The sequence below is a fragment of the Struthio camelus genome, chromosome 28 (genome assembly GCF_040807025.1).
Source record: "Struthio camelus isolate bStrCam1 chromosome 28, bStrCam1.hap1, whole genome shotgun sequence".
In the NCBI taxonomy this organism is placed as follows: domain Eukaryota; kingdom Metazoa; phylum Chordata; class Aves; order Struthioniformes; family Struthionidae; genus Struthio; species Struthio camelus.
In genome coordinates, this window is record NC_090969.1 from 1,738,894 (window position 1) to 1,757,230 (window position 18,337).

General features: G+C 47.3%; 2 protein-coding genes across 2 annotated transcripts; both read left to right on the forward strand.

Annotated features, from left to right (window-relative positions):
- The first annotated feature begins 4,621 nt into the window (after nucleotides 1-4,621).
- Nucleotides 4,622-9,846, forward strand: LOC104152540 (keratin, type II cytoskeletal 3). The gene is made up of 9 exons (XM_068921425.1): nucleotides 4,622-5,310; nucleotides 5,985-6,199; nucleotides 6,386-6,446; nucleotides 6,692-6,787; nucleotides 6,951-7,115; nucleotides 7,624-7,749; nucleotides 7,948-8,168; nucleotides 8,478-8,512; nucleotides 8,615-9,846. The coding sequence occupies exons 1-9, from the start codon at nucleotides 4,705-4,707 to the stop codon at nucleotides 9,010-9,012; spliced, it is 1,923 nt and encodes a 640-aa protein (XP_068777526.1). The 5' UTR covers nucleotides 4,622-4,704; the 3' UTR covers nucleotides 9,013-9,846.
- A 3,659-nt stretch (nucleotides 9,847-13,505) lies between these two features.
- LOC138062601 (keratin, type II cytoskeletal 6A-like) lies at nucleotides 13,506-18,202 on the forward strand. Its single transcript, XM_068921426.1, has 9 exons — nucleotides 13,506-14,025; nucleotides 14,854-15,068; nucleotides 15,263-15,323; nucleotides 15,540-15,635; nucleotides 15,819-15,983; nucleotides 16,118-16,243; nucleotides 16,397-16,617; nucleotides 16,927-16,958; nucleotides 17,061-18,202. The coding sequence occupies exons 1-9, from the start codon at nucleotides 13,531-13,533 to the stop codon at nucleotides 17,366-17,368; spliced, it is 1,719 nt and encodes a 572-aa protein (XP_068777527.1). The 5' UTR covers nucleotides 13,506-13,530; the 3' UTR covers nucleotides 17,369-18,202.
- The last annotated feature ends 135 nt before the right edge of the window (nucleotides 18,203-18,337 follow it).

Genomic DNA, 18,337 nt, shown 5'->3' on the forward strand with positions numbered 1-18,337 from the left:
GTTCGTGTGGTTTTTCTTTCTGACCGAATGGTTTCATGTTGTAACAAGACTCCTCTTTTGCTGAGATCTGAAAGTGTTACCTGACTTTCCCTTGCCCTTTGAAGCTTGTGTTTAAAGGAACCAAAGCTAATCTGTAGCCTGTTTTTCTGCACTTTTGAGAAATCTCACCCCTTTTTTGCACCCTAACTCTTGAGCATGTTGCAGTCTGCCACTTTGGTAGAAGGGCGGAGGTCTTGTAGAGCTGAAGTGGTTGGGCTGATAAAATTGCTGGGTTAGGCTCAGTATTGCGGTTTGATCGGGTTGAGTCTGTGAAATGCAAGGTTTTCTTGAATTGCATCTATGGGAACCAGCTCATTTCTGGTGGGGTGGCAGGAAAGAACGAGACAGCTGGTTTGATCCTACTCTGGGTCAAGCCAACAGCTTAATCATTCTTGCCCTCCTCTTCTTGGGCATGTACAGGCGTTTGGCCCCCTTAAGGGAGCAGAACAAGCTGTTTTAGACTTATAGCTACCAGCCAGCTGATGTTCGAGCTTGTCCCCTTTCCCTTTCTCCTCCTAAGCTTTTTCCTTGCTCATGTTGGCTAGCTTGGGATGGTCACAAGCCAATCCACCTCTGACTCCCTAACCACTGCCTCTAAACACTCCATCAAGGACAGTGCGCAGCCTCCACATGTGATTGCCTGTCCTCTAATACTTCTGTCCCAATGGCAAGGGTCTCACCCCCCTAGCTGGTGCTGTCATAAGTGCACAGTACTAAGTGGTGCAGAAGAAGGAAGGGTGATTATCATTCCTCCAGGAAATTCAGAGTGATCTCTGACATTCTTCAATGTCCATGATGTTGGAGCCCACCCTGCAGTTTTTACTCTGCTGCTTTGCTCTTATCTCGGCATGCTGCTCGGTCCCCCCGGGTGAGCGGAGGCAGAATCCACAGTTTCCAAGGGATTGCTGAAAGCTGCTAGGGCCCTGACAAAACAGGTGATTTGTCCCAGGCCATGATTGAGAGCAACAGTTCTGCTCTTGTGTTATTTCTGTCAGGCTTTGGTGCCTGGCTCTGTTCTGTCTCTGACAGTTTCCCCTCGTCTGGTGGGTAGTCGACCTCAGGGATCTACGGGTTGCTTTTAAGGGATCTGCAAAAGGTAGCAGAGAACAACAAGCTCCTGGCCCTCTGCAAGGCCCTATCTCTCTGCAGAGTTTAGAACATTTTTGATGATCTGTAAACGTCAGTATTGAAAACTGGGTCGGGTTTGACACCTTTCTCAGGAGACTCATCATCTTAAATAATGTCCCTGGTCAACTGCAGACTTGCTCTGTGATCTGGATGAGTCATTTACCCTGTGCTTGGTTCCCTGTTTGTAAAGGTTCAAGAAATAAATCTACTAGTGATTGTGGAATGTCTCAACTTTGCCAGTTGAAGGCATGTAACTACGTGGATGGGGATACTGTTTGGGCAAGGGTAAATATTCTAGTAAGTTGTAAAGTTACCTGAGATGGTGTCGAATGAGCAGACATCTGCTTCCCTTAGAGTTAACCAAAACTAGCTGCCTCTGTGTAAACTTGCCTCCAGCAAATGACTGACATAAGGGCAACACCAAGAAGAAACAAAAGGCTTTGAGATGCGTACAAATGCTTTAGTAAAAACAGACAACAAAAAGCTCTTTCTTTTGTTCTTATGATTGCCACAACAATTAGGTGAAAACTCTCTTGGGTTGGACTGAGACAGGGCATAGCTGTTTCTGCCTTTTGTTGGAGGAGTGAAACATTATACTTGACCTGAAATAAATTTTGGTTAACTTCTTCATGACTTCTTTCCATTTTCAATGTCTCTAGTCTAAAGCGTACTTGCACAGTGAAAACTCTTAGAAAACGTGAAGCGTACATGATTGAAAACATCAAAATCGAATGCTTTGGTGTTTTTTTTTTCTTCCAGAAGTTTTCCCATCTCTGGTTGAAGACATTCGCTCAGTTCAGTGCGTATGGACTGACAGCCTGTTGCTGAACTGAGCTCTTTTCTCCAAGTGCGCAAGGGTTGAGTAGCTTTTCCTGTACTCCTGCCCATATGTTTTCCTTCGTGAGGCTTTGAGTACAATAGCGATGTTTGAGATCACTGGTGTTTAAGCTGTCTATTGCGTTTAAGCTGGATGATGATGTTGACATTCAAATCCCTCTTTGATTTCCTAAACTTGGCTGGAGATATGGCAGTGACTCAATGAGCATGTTATCTAAACACACGCACTTGGGACTTGGGCATTGTGCTGACTTAACGAATCTTCTCCTGTCAAGCGCGGCTGGGAATGTGAAACTTTGTGATCATGTCGTGCTGCCTACAGACAAAAAAATGTAACCGTGTGTTTGGTAATACAAAGGGAGGCAAGGGAAGAAATAAATCACTTGTTAAACGTGTGTGCGTCTGTGCGTGCGCATATATGTAATTATATCTCTAATAGCTATAAACCCACAGCACCCTCCTGAACCTTGCGGTACGGCAGGGAGTGATGGAATGCATTGGACTGATTAATCAGAAGCGGAACGTCTTCGCAGCTCAGATCGGCGGCGACTGTGCTGCTCGTTTGCTATTTGCCTCTCCTGTAGACGGGAAGGACTCCCCTTTCCTGTTGTAGAGATGGCTGTTGCGTGGTGGCCTAATGTTTGTCAGGTCTTTCGGATAATGTTTGCAGTGATGCTTGAGGCAATATTTCAAAACCACCCAAGCAAGTTAGGCGTTTGTCCCAACTGAGGCATCTAAGAGACACAGTCTGGCTGAAGACCGACAAGCCATATGGGACTTCCTCAGGCCACAGGTTTAATGTATATCTAAACTATGCTGTACAGCTACCGAAACCCCAGTTCTCCCCACCTCCTTTGTCTCACTGTGACTGTGCTATTATACATATATTTTTAGCTGGATTTATTTCCCGATCCGCTTCCCCACATGTTTATGAATACCATGTCAGTGCTGTGCAGCCAGGCGGAGGTGAGCAGCCTGTGGAGGGACGGTCGTGTTTTTCAATGGTGTTGCCAGTTTAACTGCACGTTAAGCTGTGGCCTGAGTGCCCAAGGCACTTTTGAAAGCAGGTATCTGGGCAATATTTTTAGAGATATTTAAACATCTAAAGGCACCAAGAGTTGCTAGTGTGGATTTTCAAGATGCGTTTAATTGCCTGTGTCCTATGGGAACTTTTGAAAAGCTTGTTAGACAGCTGTCAGCACAGTTAGATGCCCAAATAACCAAAAAGTTTTTTGGGCTTCAAAATTGCTTAGTTGGCTTTCACAATGCTGCTTGATCTCTCTGCCATTTAGACGTTGTTGAAAACTAAGAAAAAAAATGTTTGTCAGTAAAAATGTAAAAAATGAGAAAGTGAATGTTATTTGTTAACCAGGCTTTCGCAAAACAAAAGGGCAAATGGATGATGTTTCATAGTGTTATTGTTGCAAACCTACCTCATAAACTATTTCTTTATTATTATGGCATCAAAACTGGAGCATCTGAATAAGCCAAAAAAGGCTATCTATCCATTTTCTTGAAGGGGGCTCAAACAGCTTGCAAGTATATCTGTCTGCCAATAACACATTTGCATATCAATGCCAGGTAAGCTTGACACCCAAAACACATGCTTTTCCTTGAGTGAACATTATTGTGAGACCTTGTTCTCTCCATTTTTATATGCCTCTGCAAATGAGCTTAGCTCTCTAGCATCATCTACCTAACTAATTGCATTTAAATAGTTGCAATATTTATTATGTGGTCAGTATAATTTTTCCTCTTTCCTTCTCTCTGTCTTATCTCAGAACTGTCTGTTTGTTCATGCTTCCCAGCACAGCAGCTGAGTGCCTGCTGTGTTCTCTGACTTTTCTCATGGTCAGTTATTTCTTGAAGCCTTCAGAAAATCCTAAAGGAATTTGCAATATGTGATGTTTGTGGCGTTTCTCTGCTGGTACAGAGAACATCTCAGCATCCAGACTCCAGGAAGCTCCAGGACTCTTTCTTCCAGAAAGAGTTTGGTTCAGCAGTAAAAGAAATTCCAAGCACCAACCATTGCCACGGGAACAGGTGAAACATCTTTCTGGTGAAGTTTTATTTATCAAAAAGATGCAGAGCCTCATCAAAATGCAATTTGCTGAGCCCTGGTTCTAGATTGAGAAACCGCTTCTCAAAGCCAAAGGCAATTTTCCGTGTAAAAAGAAGACTTAGGGTGTAGCATAGGTGTGTTTTGGGAATTGTGAAAGCCATGCTACAATTTGGCATGAACTGAAGTGCTTGCCTGCCATGGGGCTTTGGAGTGAAAGATCAAAATAATGATAAACATAAGCAGGGAAACAAACCACAACGGATGAAAGGTTAAAAAAAGACCAATATATCATAGACAGACTGTTAATATGCCACAAAAATATAAGACTACCGTTTGGTAGATACTGTTGGATCTTTTAAAAATTCTCTTCTGCATTACAGGGTGTGTTTCTGGGTAGGGTCAATGTTTGGCAAATTGAAGATGAAAATCTGTAAACCACGCCATGCTGATGAAGACAATAACTGTCTCCGCCTTCACGCCCATGCACACCCTGCCTGCTTCCAGAAACAGATAAAAGGGAGCATCTACTGCCCTCGAGTCAGAGGGACTCACTTCCACTCTCTCTCTACTCACTACCTGTATCTCAACTACGTTGATCTTCTCTTTTTGGTTTTTGGCTCTGCTTAGAAGAAACAGCCATGTCTCGGCAGTCTGTCTGTAGAAGCTTTGGAGGCGGGAGTAGAAGGGGCTACAGCTCTTGCTCTGCCATCGGTGGTGGCTTTGGAGGAGGTGGCAGCAGAAGCAGGACCAGCTACAGTTCATACTCCACGTCCAGGGGATTTGGAGGTGGTGGACGTAGTGGAGGGTTTAGCAGCAGGAGCCTCCACAACATAGGCAGCAGCGGAAGGATTGCCATGGGTGGATGTTATGGCGGTGGAGGATACGGAAGCAGAATTGGCTTTGGTGGTGGCTTTGGTGGTGGCTTTGGTGGAGGATTGGGTGGCTTTGGTGGAGGAATGGGTGATTTTGGTGGAGGAATGGGTGGCTTTGGTGGCTCTGGCTTTGGTGGCTCTGGCTTTGGTGGACCTGGCTTTGGTGGCTCTGGCTTTGGTGGCTCTGGCTTTGGTGGACCAGGTTTTGGTGGCCCTGGCAGAAGTGGCCCTGGAATCCAGCCAGTGCAGGTTGACCCAAGCCTCCTTCAGCCAGTCCGTGTCGAGATTGACCCCCAGATCCAGCAAGTGAAAAACCAGGAGAAGGAACAGATCAAGACTCTTAACAATCAGTTTGCCTCTTTCATTGACAAGGTGAGAAGGTGGGATTATTGTGCCTAATTAAGGGTCCAAACTTAGAGGAACTTTCATATGCTGCAGAAATTTTGTCCTTTTCAGCTAAATATCAGTAGGTCAGGAAGCTTGAGAATAATTTTTTATTTAGTACTGCCAGGGAAAAGATGAGAATCACTCTTCTACATGACATCAAAGCTATATCTTCAGGGCTTTATTCTAGACTGTTGCACTAGACTCAGTTAATAAATTATTCTTGCAAGCAGGTTAAATGCCTCTGTATACCTTCAGATTTTGTGGACAAACTTGCACTTCTGTCTTATTCTCTTTCCAAATACCTTCCTCCTTTATGTTAAGTATTCACTAGTATAATGTTGTTCTATTTGTTTAAATCTTTTAAAAAATTTAAGTGGAGTAGAAATCTAAGATTTTTACACTGTCCGCTTTGGAAACGTATTTGGAGTTGGTGTCACATTTAAAAGCTCCTTTGACTTGAATTTGTCCTAGAAATTCCCTCCTTTTCCTGATTTTGCAATTAAACTCAACAATAGAAAACATTATCAGAATGTTAACTGGCTCTCACGTCATCGTGCAAAGGAGAATCAGCACCCTTTTAATGTGTTGAATTGGCTGCTGCTGCTGCTGCTGCTGCTGTTCTGCGTGTGATGGTGAATACTCCATGTGTTGGGTTTCAGGTTCGCTTCCTGGAGCAACAGAACAAGGTTCTCTCCACCAAGTGGGAGCTCCTGCAACAGCAAGGGCCTACTGGGCCAAGGAAGAACCTCGATGTCCTCTTCGAAAATTACATCCAGAACCTGAGGAGGCAGCTGGACTCAATCTTGGCCCAGAGGGGACAACTGGAATCAGAACTGCAGAGCATGCAGCAATATGTTGAGGATTACAAAACCAAGTAAGTCAGAGTAACACAGAAAGGAACTCAAGCAGCCTTTATCTGGCAGGTCATTTTTCTTCACACAATTTTATAGCAATTATGGACATCACTCTTTCAGTCCAAATATTTTTTCTTCATTTGGGTTTAATGTGGCCTTAGGTAGGAAAGTTCAGGAAACTCAGCTGGTATTTTTACTCTCCACAGGTATGAGGAAGAGATCAACAGGCGTACAAGCGCGGAGAATGAGTTTGTGGTGCTCAAGAAGGTGAGTCACACACACTACAAAATTAGCTCCTGAATATCAGGCTTTATCTGTGCTTCCAGGGGATTCCCTTTGAAAGGGAAGTCCACGTGAGATTGTAGGACTGGCGAGCTAACACTGCAGCGCTTTTTCTTTGTGCAGCTGAATGGCACTATGCCATAGCTGTTACCCTCAGCACAGACCACAGTTTTTGTTGTCCTGAAGGATTTCCAAAAGGAGATGAAACTATTCTCTGATCTTTCCTTTAGGATGTGGACTGTGCCTACACGACTAAAGTAGAGCTGGAAGCAAAGGTGGGAGCTCTGACCGATGAAATCAACTTCCTGAGGTGCATCTACGAGGAGGTAAGGAGCTCTTTCTTCTACTTAGATGACTGAGATGCTGATGATATATTTTCCTTCAAGAGAATCTTGAGGCTGATTTGGGTCCTGGGTGGGTTTACTTGAGGAGCAGTACAGTGTTATGTAATTGCTGATTTCTGTCTGCTCTTATTTTGGTGCTTTGCAGGAGTTGTCTCAGATGCAGACAATCAGCCGGGACTTGTCCGTGGTGGTGTCTATGGATAACAGCCGGCACCTGGATCTGGACAGCATCATTGAGGAAGTCAGACGCCAGTACGAACAGATTGCTCAGAACAGCAGGGCTGAGGCTGAGGCTTGGTACCAGAGCCAGGTGAGTTCTGAAGCAGTCAAGGAAGCCTGGCTGATGGCTAGAGTTTGCAGATGCTTTAGGATAAAATGAGAGATCTCAAAGGGAATCTTTCTAAGCTAGTGGTATAGGCATCCATGCAAGGAAGTCTTAAAAGTAAGTGTATTGCTTTGAAAAGAGCTGACTGACTTTTCAAGGAGTCCAGGATTTTGCTTCGTACAAGGTTTAATCCTCAATAAAGATGGCCAAAGAATTACCTTAGCTGGAAAATGCCATCCCAAAATAACTTTTCTGAAACCAAAGGATCCACATTGGTGTAGCTAAGATCTATCTCAGAGTTCAAATATATAGCAAAAAGCAATATTTGAGTCTCAGAACCATTTTTTGAACCATTGACCTGGGCATCAACATCATACTGACCACTGCTGTCACACGTGCTGCTAGTAGCATGTGAGCAGTGAAACTGTTGACAAATCTTGTCTAGGCACTAGGAATATTTCACTGAAGTTGTGCTTTGTCTTGATGCCACCAGTATGAACAGCTGCAGAGCACTGCTGGAAGGCATGGGGACAGCCTCCGCAACACCAAGATAGAGATCCAAGAGCTGACCAGGAACATCCAGAGGCTGCGGGCTGAAATTGAGAATGTGAAGAAGCAGGTAGGAGGAGCTTGTTAGTGCCTCACTGGTTACTGGCATGAGGCTGAGCCACAAATACTGATGTGTGGGGCAGAAAAATCTTCTTGAATTATCCAGTTTACTTCAAAAATTTTTTCTTGGTTCTTCCACTTGGGGCTTTCATAGGTGATCACAGCTGACAAAATGAGAAACTGAGAAACTGTCTTTCTTCTTTTGCAGAACCAGCAGCTGCAGGCAGCTATTGCTGAGGCAGAGGAGCGTGGTGAGATGGCTCTCAAGGATGCCAGGATCAAATTGGAAGAGCTGGAATCTGCCCTGCAGAAAGACAAGGAGGAGCTGGCTCGCTTGTTGAAGGAATACCAGGAGCTGCTCAACATCAAGATTGCATTGGATGTTGAGATTGCCATGTACAGGAAGCTACTGGAGGGAGAGGAGTGCAGGTGCCCTTCTTTCTTTGCATTTTCTTGATGGAGCCTTAAGTGATTATACTATCTTTCTGCAAGTAAAATTTGGCATATAATTCTGAGGGTTTATTCCTCGTCCCTCATGATCTGGTTCTTTGCCCTCACTATAAAGGTTGGCCCACCTCTGTTACAAAAATGTGAAGTTCAGTGTTGCTAAATGGGTCGAAAAACTTGTGGGAAATTCAGAAAGAATAGAGAAAGTCTACTTAGTGAAGAAAGGTGGCATTCTTAGCTGAAGAAGCCTGCACTTTCTTGGTGATTGACCTCTATTATTTCCCCTTGCAGGCTGAGCGGAGATGGCATGTCCAATGTGAATGTCTGTAAGTATCCACCTTCGTTCAATCGCGAGGTAGTTGTGAGCTGTGTCACCTAGGATTCCTATTGTGCTGTTGTACAACATGTAACCTGTGCTTCTCTTCCAGCTGTGGTAGGCAGGACCACCATCTCTGGAGGCAGAGGAGGCGGCATAGGAGGTGGCTTCGGAGGAGGCGGCTTCGGAGGCGGAAGTGGCATGGGAGGCAGCTTTGGAGGTGGAAGTGGCATAGGAGGAGGCTTCGGAGGAGGCAGCAGCATCGGAGGTGGCTTCGGAGGAGGCAGCATCGGAGGAGGTGTATGTGGAATAGGAGGAGGCTACGGAGGCGGAAGCATCGTAGGCAGCAGTGGAATAGGAGGAGGAACGTACAGTGGTGGCTTCTCTTCTGGAAGTGGAAGAATGTGCAGCTCTGGAGGAGGTGGCAACTTTGGCTCCAGTGGGGGATCCTCCTCTGTACGGAGATGTGTCACAACCACCTCTGTCAAATCTTCAGGAGTAAGATTCTGAGCCCTGAAGTCACTTCAGAAAACAAAAGAAGCATCTCCTATCTTCTCCTGGCAGCAGCACAGCCTCCTTAAGTCCACCTCTGGTATCCCGCCATGAAACAAACTGTGTCCCCCATGGCCCACCACGCACCAGCTTGTCTTCCTGGCTTCTTCCCAGAAAGGCAGTCTCGTGGCAAGGCCATGCCCCCTTGACGGTCCTGGCAAGCTGCTGGCTAGCCCCAAGCCCAGTGACGAAATAAGTCCAAGCAAAGAAAAGTCTCACTTGCGGATACCCAGTACGGAGAGCTGATTTAAAGGAGGGAAACGCTCTGCCTTTCTTGCTGTGTTGTACATTTCTGGCTGCCTAGTGGCAAACGTGTATAAAACTCCTCTTTGCTCCTTCTCCCTCATGTCGCTTCCTAGACGGCCATATCTCTGGGGTGCTTCAGCCTGTAGTAGTACATCCTGCTTCTTCCATTCGCTAGCCTTACGGGCCATGGCAGGTGTGGGGAAAGTGGGTCTCCTTCCTCGGCAGAGCTGAGGAGCGAGCAACTTCTCTGCAGGTGGCCACAGGGATTAACTGCCCTGTGGTTTACTCACCTGGCCGCCCCAGGTGTGCGCTAACCAGGAGCTTGCTCTAGAGTAGTGCCTGCCACTTCCACCTGTCCTGGCTCTGTGACACCTGCCAACACCTGATGCATGCATGGCCTTGCTCTAGCCTGCTCTTTCTCAAGCATGCTCTTCAGTCTTAGGCTCTCTGTGACATGGAACTGGATGTACTGTCCCCACCTCCCTTCCTCTTCTGTTCATGGTATGTCCTACTTCCTCGGGATGTTGCCATTCTCAATAAATTGCAGAGAACATACGTGATGCCTGTGTGTCCTTGATCTAAAAGTCACTTCTACGCAAGCTGACTTTGCCTTGGGGAAGCCACGGGAGGGCAAACTCTGGGCTGGTCTTCTGTTCAACACTGTCACGTTATGATGGTGTTATGAGGGAACTGAAAGGGCGCGTGGAGGGAGCTGGGCAAGTGTGCAGGCTTTGGTGGTGCCTCTTGACTCCTGTCAGCCAGATTAGTGCCCAAATGCAGAAAACTCTGGGCTTTGTGCAGGAAAAAGGACTTTGTGCAGGACTGTGACTGTCAGTGTGTCACGGCTACACCAGTGGAGACCCAAAGATGCTGATGATGGAAATCGGCAGGGCTAGGGAGGGAGCGGGCGACAGATCAGCCTGCTCTTGTTAGTTCATCTGAGCTTCCTGCATCAGCGCAGACTCTGCTTGGTGTCAGGAGAAGGTGGCAGCGGCAGAGGTCTCGTGGGCAGTGGGGAGAGGGCACCTGTCCTGCAGCTGCCTCTAAGTGTTGGTGTGGATGGAGGCCAAGCAGCTTTCCGCAGGTGCACAGGAAGGCTTTGGCCAGGCAGGCTGCAAAGCCCAGCACTCTGCGAGCTCCAGGAGCGCTTGAGGAGCACTGACTCCTCCTCCCCTGCATTGACTGGCAGTGGGAACGTGAGGCGCTGAGAGGGGACGAGTCGTCTCCGCATCCCCACTCAGGTACCCATCCGCTCTCTGAAAAGTCAACTAAGTCGCCAAGAGGTTTTCCTCTACGTTGAGAGCAAGTGAGAGAGAGTTTTGGTCTGGCTCTGGCTCTGGCTCTGGCTCTGGGGCGGGACTAGGAGTGGGACGTGAGTGGAGCGCTGATGTGTTTGATCTGTGCTGTGCCTCAGGTCTTCCACCACAAGACGAGATCAAAGAGACACAAACCACTTTCAGCAGTGGTTCAGGACTCCCACAACAACCTGCGCTGAGGTGCCAGTGTCCCCGTAACAGGTCGGGAAGCTGTGGACTTAGGAAGAGGTCCAGGCAAGGCTGCAGGCACTTGCAATGGGGAATGGTGCCGGGGCTCTTGGAAGAGGGCCTTCTACTCACTCCTAAGGGCAGTAGAGCAGTGCCAGTGCTGGGAAGCATGGCGGTGCTTGGCCAGAACAGGCGAGGATGAGAAGGCAGTGCCTTTCAGAAGAGGGCGTTGTGCCAGAGCGCTTTGGGATTTGGCTTGCGGACGAGTCAACTGCTTTGGCTCTTAAAAGAAACGTAGGCTAAAGTTTAGCCTTCGAATCTGAAACACACTCTTGTGGGATTGCTGTGAGGACCCATTGTGGTGTCCTCATCTACGCTTCTTGCCAGATTTGCTTTGCCGTGCGTGACCTGAAGTTGCAGCCTGGCTTGGTCTGCTAATGCTGCTTTCTCTGCAGGGTTTCTTTTGCCTAGTGTTGAGGCTTTTGCTGTGCACAGCTCCTTGCATAGGAGATCTGAAGGGATGGCTGGAGCACAGGCTGTGTAGTGAGTTGGTCAGCATCTAGGTATTTGGCTGACTCAACAAATCTTCCCGCTGGTCGTGGCGCTGCCATGTGGGATGTTATGAGTGAGTTTATGGAGAAAGCCGGCACCGTGTGTTTGGCAATCTGGAGGGAGGCCAAGAGAAGAGGCAGCCTGGTTTTTCCCCTGAGGACTCTGAGCTACCCTCCCAGGGACTGCACGTTTGCAGGGGGTGCCCTGGACTGCAGAATGAACTGGAGCACTTAAGCGTCTGTGCTGGCGACAACCACCATCCAATTAGACCCTCTTAATTTAAGATGCTTTTGAAAGGGAAGGAGTGCCCTTCCTGCTGTAGGGCTGGCTGCTCATTCCCCGGCTGCAGCCTGCCACAGAGGGCATGCCACACACATCTGGATTACCCTCAGCTAAACATTACTCGAGTCCCTCAAGGGTACCAAAGGCTACAGCTTTCCTGTGAAGTGACTGTGGCTTCTAGTCGCCTCTGTCTCACTGCCGATCAGTGGCATTTATGTTCCCGATTGCCCTAATGGCTTTTGCAAATGATTCTCTGGGCTAGGTTTTTCCAAGACTTTAAAGCATCTGTTGCCAAAAACTGATCCCCTGTGATGTTTTCAAGCAGCGCTTAGTTACCTGAGTCTCATGGGAGATTTTGAAAATTACAAATGAACATATCTATTCATATGTGGATATTTCTCTTGAAATGTTCTCACATACCTGTTTATTATTGCTTTAAATCTTTTGAAGGGCTGTAAGGTATAGTTCCTCTGTTACTTATTGGTTTTTAGGGCTTGCTAAATACTGCAGGAAATGTAAAGGATGTTACTGCTTAATTCATGCATTTAACTTAAAGATATGTTTGCCTAATAATATTCAACTGGATGATACCTGCAGAATGCCTTTTAAATAGAGTTTATAGAGCTCTGTCTCTAACTGGTGCCTATAATCTAGCTTTTTCAGAACATTGTATGTCACTATCATTCTGTAATTTAGACCCTAAGCTGGTGCCTTATGAATAATTATTTAAAAGTTCATATACATACAATCAAAAAAAGGCATTCTTTCTTGTCAGACACTTCCTACAGAATAGAGTTCTATAATCTGTCCCTTATGCAACACAGCATTTGAAAATAAGGAAGTATATAAGCCTTAGTAGTTGATATAGTTCCATTTCTTAACATTTTTTTTTCTTTAGTTGTCTCATCTTTAGAAAGAATCAGGAAAATACGCAGTCAGTAACATTCATCTGAGCAATAAGAACTCCCGCTGCCCCATATTATTCATCTGTCTTTCCAATCCTTGTCTGTCTGTGCCATTATCATCACCATAGCAGCTGCCTGAAGAATCCTTTCAGTCTTCTACAGGTAGTCATTCCCCATCACCTTCGCAAAAGCACAGAGCAAGACCATGACCATTCATGTCGCCTTGTTCATTCTGCTCCAGTGTTGTTCAAGGTCCCCAGGAACCAGTTAGCAAAGAATCTGGGAGATACAGCTGGAGGGAATTTAATGGAGAAGACACTCCCATCAAAAGTGACGCTACACACACTCCAAGGAGTGGTAATTCCTTTCTAGGAGAAGAATATGCTGATTTTCTTCAAACTTTGTTGTCATGAATTCCCATTCAAGATTAGGAAACCTTTTCTAAAGTGCCAAAGGCAATTTTACACACAAAGAGAAGATTCAGGGTGTGTGTAAGGAATTGTGAAAGCCATATTACGTTGGGATTTCATCAAAATTTCTCATTTCAGTGGAGTTTTGGATAGAAAGATCGAGATCTGGAATTAGGGGGAACCCTTAATAAAGTGGGAAGCCACTGAGGGGCTGCGGAGAAGTGTATTATTGTAAAAGATGGTTTCCAAGATGTCATAAAGATACAAGAGTCCACTTAGTCACTGAGACCTCTTTCAACGTTCTTGTTCTTTAATTCCCTTCTATATTACAGGGTGTGCTTATAGGCAGGCCCAAATATGGTAAAGCTACATTGAAAATCTGTCAACAACACGATGCTGATGAATATAATAAACTGGTTTCCATCTTCACGCCCATGCACACCCAGCCCGCCTCCTGAAGCAGATAAAAGGGAGTACCTGAAGCTGTGGAGTCAGAGAAGACTGTGCACACTTCTCTCTGCACCTATCTCCTTGCTGTTCAGCTCCGTTGATCTTTCCTCTCTTTTTGGTTTTTGGCTCTGCTTAGAAGAAACAGCCATGTCTCGGCAGTCTGTCTGTAGAAGCTTTGGAGGCGGGAGTAGAAGGGGCTACAGCTCTTGCTCTGCCATCGGTGGTGGCTTTGGAGGAGGTGGCAGCAGAAGCAGGACCAGCTACAGTTCATACTCCACGTCCAGGGGATTTGGAGGTGGTGGACGTAGTGGAGGGTTTAGCAGCAGGAGCCTCCACAACATAGGCAGCAGCGGAAGGATTGCCATGGGTGGATGTTATGGCGGTGGAGGATACGGAAGCAGAATTGGCTTTGGTGGTGGCTTTGGTGGAGGATTGGGTGGCTTTGGTGGAGGAATGGGTGGTGGAGGAATGGGTGGCTTTGGTGGCCTTGGATTCCCTGGGGGCATTCACCCGGTGCAGGTTGACCCAAGCCTCCTTCGGCCAGTCCATGTCGAGATTGACCCCCAGATCCAGCAAGTGAAAAACCAGGAGAAGGAACAGATCAAGACTCTTAACAATCAGTTTGCCTCCTTCATTGATAAGGTGAGAATTTAGGACCATGCTTTTCTGCAGGTGGGCCCTTTCAACTTTCCTGTGCTCTGGAAAGGGAATTCTTTTTCTCATCAACAGATACTTCTTAAAGTTAGCAAGACGGATTCCTTAGTAAGAGGTTATTATTAAGATCTTACTAAGTACTGCTGAACAATGGACAAGGTTTCACGTTAATAGAAGATTAAAGGCAATAACTGGAGGACATTCTGAAGCTTCTCCTGCCCAGGCATCTCTTTAGCTTAATATGTGGAAATTCTAGTGATTCAGGGTTAAGTCATCATGGCATATTTAGTTATCCTGCATAGGTCTCGCTACTGTACTTACCTTTTCGATAAAACTTTCTACTCGTGGAATTGATCCTTTAAAATTTAAGTGTTAAATAGCTTTCTAGCAGTCCTGAATTAATTTCATTTCAAAGAGAAACCAAAGAAATATAGATTCTCTTGTAGGAGAATACATGTGCAGTTAGACAAAAATTTCATTGTTTTCTTGACTCCAGAACTGCAAAGAAATAGCCATATTGAAAAAAAAAAAAGAAAGAAAAAACCGAACCACGAAATAGAGGCTGGGGGTGCTATTTTCCTATTGGCAACTGCTAAATGTCCCAAAGTAAAAAATTCAGAATGACTTGAAATTTAAGAAGGCTCGTGAAATTTACCCTCTTCAGGACCTTGGATAAATATTTGAATCAGCCGCAATTCTGTTGGGCATTTGAGAAATGATTCGGTTGGCTGCCCAAATAAGCACAGTGCTTGAGCCCTGCCACGTCTCCCAGGATCCCAGGGTGAATATCTTAAACTCCCCTTTGTGGGCTTTCAGGTTCGCTTCCTGGAGCAACAGAACAAGGTTCTCTCCACCAAGTGGGAGCTCCTGCAACAGCAAGGGCCTACTGGGCCAAGGAAGAACCTCGATGTCCTCTTCGAAAATTACATCCAGAACCTGAGGAGGAAGCTAGAGTCTCTCGTGGGACAGAGGGGACAGCTGGAGTCGGAACTGCAGAGCATGCGGCAATACGTTGAGGATTACAAGACCAAGTAAGTGCAGTGGCCTGGGATGGAAGAAGTAGCCACCAGGGCAGGAGCGCTAAGCCAACTCTGAGATTTCAGCACCACCTTCCCTCTGCTCTGGAGCACTGGAGAACAAGGACCGAGGTTTCTAGGGTGGGTGGTTTGACCGACTGACCGGTGAGCAGTCCAACAGACTCAGCTCATCTTTTCCCCTTCAACAGGTATGAAGAAGAAATTAACAGGCGCACTGCTGCTGAGAATGAGTTTGTGGTGCTCAAGAAGGTGAGTCACAGAGGCACCACGAGAGAGTGTGTGTGTGTGTGTGTGTGTGTGTGTGTGTGTGTGTGTGTGTGTAGGGGGGGGAGTGGGGGACAGATTGGGAAGGCACTGGAGGAAGGCAGCACGAGGAAGGGCAGCTTCCAACGGGAGGCATTGGCTGCCAGCAGCTCTTCTGGGCTTGGAGGCAAAGGTTCTTTATCTGTGTGACCTTCCCTTCAGGATGTGGACTGCGCCTACATGACTAAAGTAGAGTTGGAAGCAAAGGTGGGAGCTCTGACCGATGAAATCAACTTCCTGAGGTGCATCTACGAGGAGGTAAGGAGCTCTGCCTCCCCCTTGGATGGCTGGAGTTCTAATGAGGCATGTTCTGAGTAGAGGCACTGAGGTTTGCCTAGGTGCCCACATGGACGTAGCCTGGAGAGTCACTTGGGCTCCCTGGAACTGCTGCTCTCCTCTCACCTCCTCAGAAGGTCAGGTTAATTCCCGTCTTGGTTGCAGGAGCTCTCTCAGATGCAGACAATCAGCCGGGACTTGTCCGTGGTGGTGTCTATGGATAACAGCCGGCACCTGGATCTGGACAGCATCATTGAGGAAGTCAGACGCCAGTACGAACAGATTGCTCAGAACAGCAGGGCTGAGGCTGAGGCTTGGTACCAGAGCCGGGTGAGTTCTGAAGCAGCTGAGGAAGCTCGGATGCTCGCTATTGCTCCCTGCCTTCCTGGCCGCGCAGCAAGGAAACTTGTTGAGTTCTCTGGAGCTTGTGTCACTCAAGGGCTGCTTTGTCTCTGTGCTGTCAGTACGAGGAGCTGCAGAGCACTGCTGGAAGGCATGGGGACAGCCTCCGCAACACCAAGATAGAGATCCAAGAGCTGACCAGGAACGTCCAGAGGCTGCGGACCGAAATTGAGAATGTGAAGAAGCAGGTAAGGGTTCATGAGCACCTCGTTGGCTACTGGCATGAGGTGGGTGGCCAGGATGGTGTTCCTGCTGCTTTTCCACCCTGGTTGTGCTTTGGGGACTGCTCCAGTGGAGGGGATGTGGAAAGGAACTGAGAAATTGTCTTTCTTCTTTTGCAGAACCAGCAGCTGCAGGCAGCTATTGCTGAGGCAGAGGAGCGTGGTGAGATGGCTCTCAAGGATGCCAGGATCAAATTGGAAGAGCTGGAATCTGCCCTGCAGAAAGACAAGGAGGAGCTGGCTCGCTTGTTGAAGGAATACCAGGAGCTGCTCAACATCAAGATTGCATTGGATGTTGAGATTGCCATGTACAGGAAGCTACTGGAGGGAGAGGAGTGCAGGTGCCCTTCTTTCTTTGCATTTTCTTGATGGAGCCTTAAGTGATTATACTATCTTTCTGCAAGTAAAATTTGGCATATAATTCTGAGGGTTTATTCCTCGTCCCTCATGATCTGGTTCTTTGCCCTCACTATAAAGGTTGGCCCACCTCTGTTACAAAAATGTGAAGTTCAGTGTTGCTAAATGGGTCGAAAAACTTGTGGGAAATTCAGAAAGAATAGAGAAAGTCTACCTAGTGAAGAAAGGTGGCATTCTTAGCTGAAGAAGCCTGCACTTTCTTGGTGATTGACCTCTATTATTTCCCCTTGCAGGCTGAGCGGAGGCATGTCCAATGTGAATGTCTGTAAGTATCCACCTTCGTTCAATCGCGAGGTAGTTGTGAGCTGTGTCACCTAGGATTCCTATTGTGCTGTTGTACAACATGTAACCTGTGCTTCTCTTCCAGCTGTGGTAGGCAGGACCACCATCTCTGGAGGCAGAGGAGGCGGCATAGGAGGTGGCTTTGGAGGAGGCAGCATCGGAGGAGGCAGCATCGGAGGAGGTGTATGTGGAATAGGAGGAGGCTACGGAGGCGGAAGCATCGTAGGCAGCAGTGGAATAGGAGGAGGAACGTACAGTGGTGGCTTCTCTTCTGGAAGTGGAAGAATGTGCAGCTCTGGAGGAGGTGGCAACTTTGGCTCCAGTGGGGGATCCTCCTCTGTACGGAGATGTGTCACAACCACCTCTGTCAAATCTTCAGGAGTAAGATTCTGAGCCCTGAAGTCACTTCAGAAAACAAAAGAAGCATCTCCTATCTTCTCCTGGCAGCAGCACAGCCTCCTTAAGTCCACCTCTGGTATCCCGCCATGAAACAAACTGTGTCCCCCATGGCCCACCACGCACCAGCTTGTCTTCCTGGCTTCTTCCCAGAAAGGCAGTCTCGTGGCAAGGCCATGCCCCCTTGACGGTCCTGGCAAGCTGCTGGCTAGCCCCAAGCCCAGTGACGAAATAAGTCCAAGCAAAGAAAAGTCTCACTTGCGGATACCCAGTACGGAGAGCTGATTTAAAGGAGGGAAACGCTCTGCCTTTCTTGCTGTGTTGTACATTTCTGGCTGCCTAGTGGCAAACGTGTATAAAACTCCTCTTTGCTCCTTCTCCCTCATGTCGCTTCCTAGACGGCCATATCTCTGGGGTGCTTCAGCCTGTAGTAGTACATCCTGCTTCTTCCATTCGCTAGCCTTACGGGCCATGGCAGGTGTGGGGAAAGTGGGTCTCCTTCCTCGGCAGAGCTGAGGAGCGAGCAACTTCTCTGCAGGTGGCCACAGGGATTAACTGCCCTGTGGTTTACTCACCTGGCCGCCCCAGGTGTGCGCTAACCAGGAGCTTGCTCTAGAGTAGTGCCTGCCACTTCCACCTGTCCTGGCTCTGTGACACCTGCCAACACCTGATGCATGCATGGCCTTGCTCTAGCCTGCTCTTTCTCAAGCATGCTCTTCAGTCTTAGGCTCTCTGTGACATGGAACTGGATGTACTGTCCCCACCTCCCTTCCTCTTCTGTTCATGGTATGTCCTACTTCCTCGGGATGTTGCCATTCTCAATAAATTGCAGAGAACATACGTGATGCCTGTGTGTCCTTGATCTAAAAGTCACTTCTACGCAAGCTGACTTTGCCTTGGGGAAGCCACGGGAGGGCAAACTCTGGGCTGGTCTTCTGTTCAACACTGTCACGTTATGATGGTGTT

Bases quoted from the DNA above. Each gene is read 5' to 3' on its own strand.
- LOC104152540 (XM_068921425.1), top strand. From the start codon at position 4,705: ATGTCTCGGCAGTCTGTCTGTAGAAGCTTTGGAGGCGGGAGTAGAAGG. The intron at 6,200-6,385 runs GTAAGTCAGAGT...TACTCTCCACAG, and splicing joins GTTGAGGATTACAAAACCAA to GTATGAGGAAGAGATCAACA. The intron at 7,750-7,947 runs GTAGGAGGAGCT...CTTCTTTTGCAG, and splicing joins TTGAGAATGTGAAGAAGCAG to AACCAGCAGCTGCAGGCAGC.
- LOC138062601 (XM_068921426.1), top strand. From the start codon at position 13,531: ATGTCTCGGCAGTCTGTCTGTAGAAGCTTTGGAGGCGGGAGTAGAAGG. The intron at 15,324-15,539 runs GTGAGTCACAGA...CCTTCCCTTCAG, and splicing joins AGTTTGTGGTGCTCAAGAAG to GATGTGGACTGCGCCTACAT. The intron at 15,636-15,818 runs GTAAGGAGCTCT...TCTTGGTTGCAG, and splicing joins TGAGGTGCATCTACGAGGAG to GAGCTCTCTCAGATGCAGAC.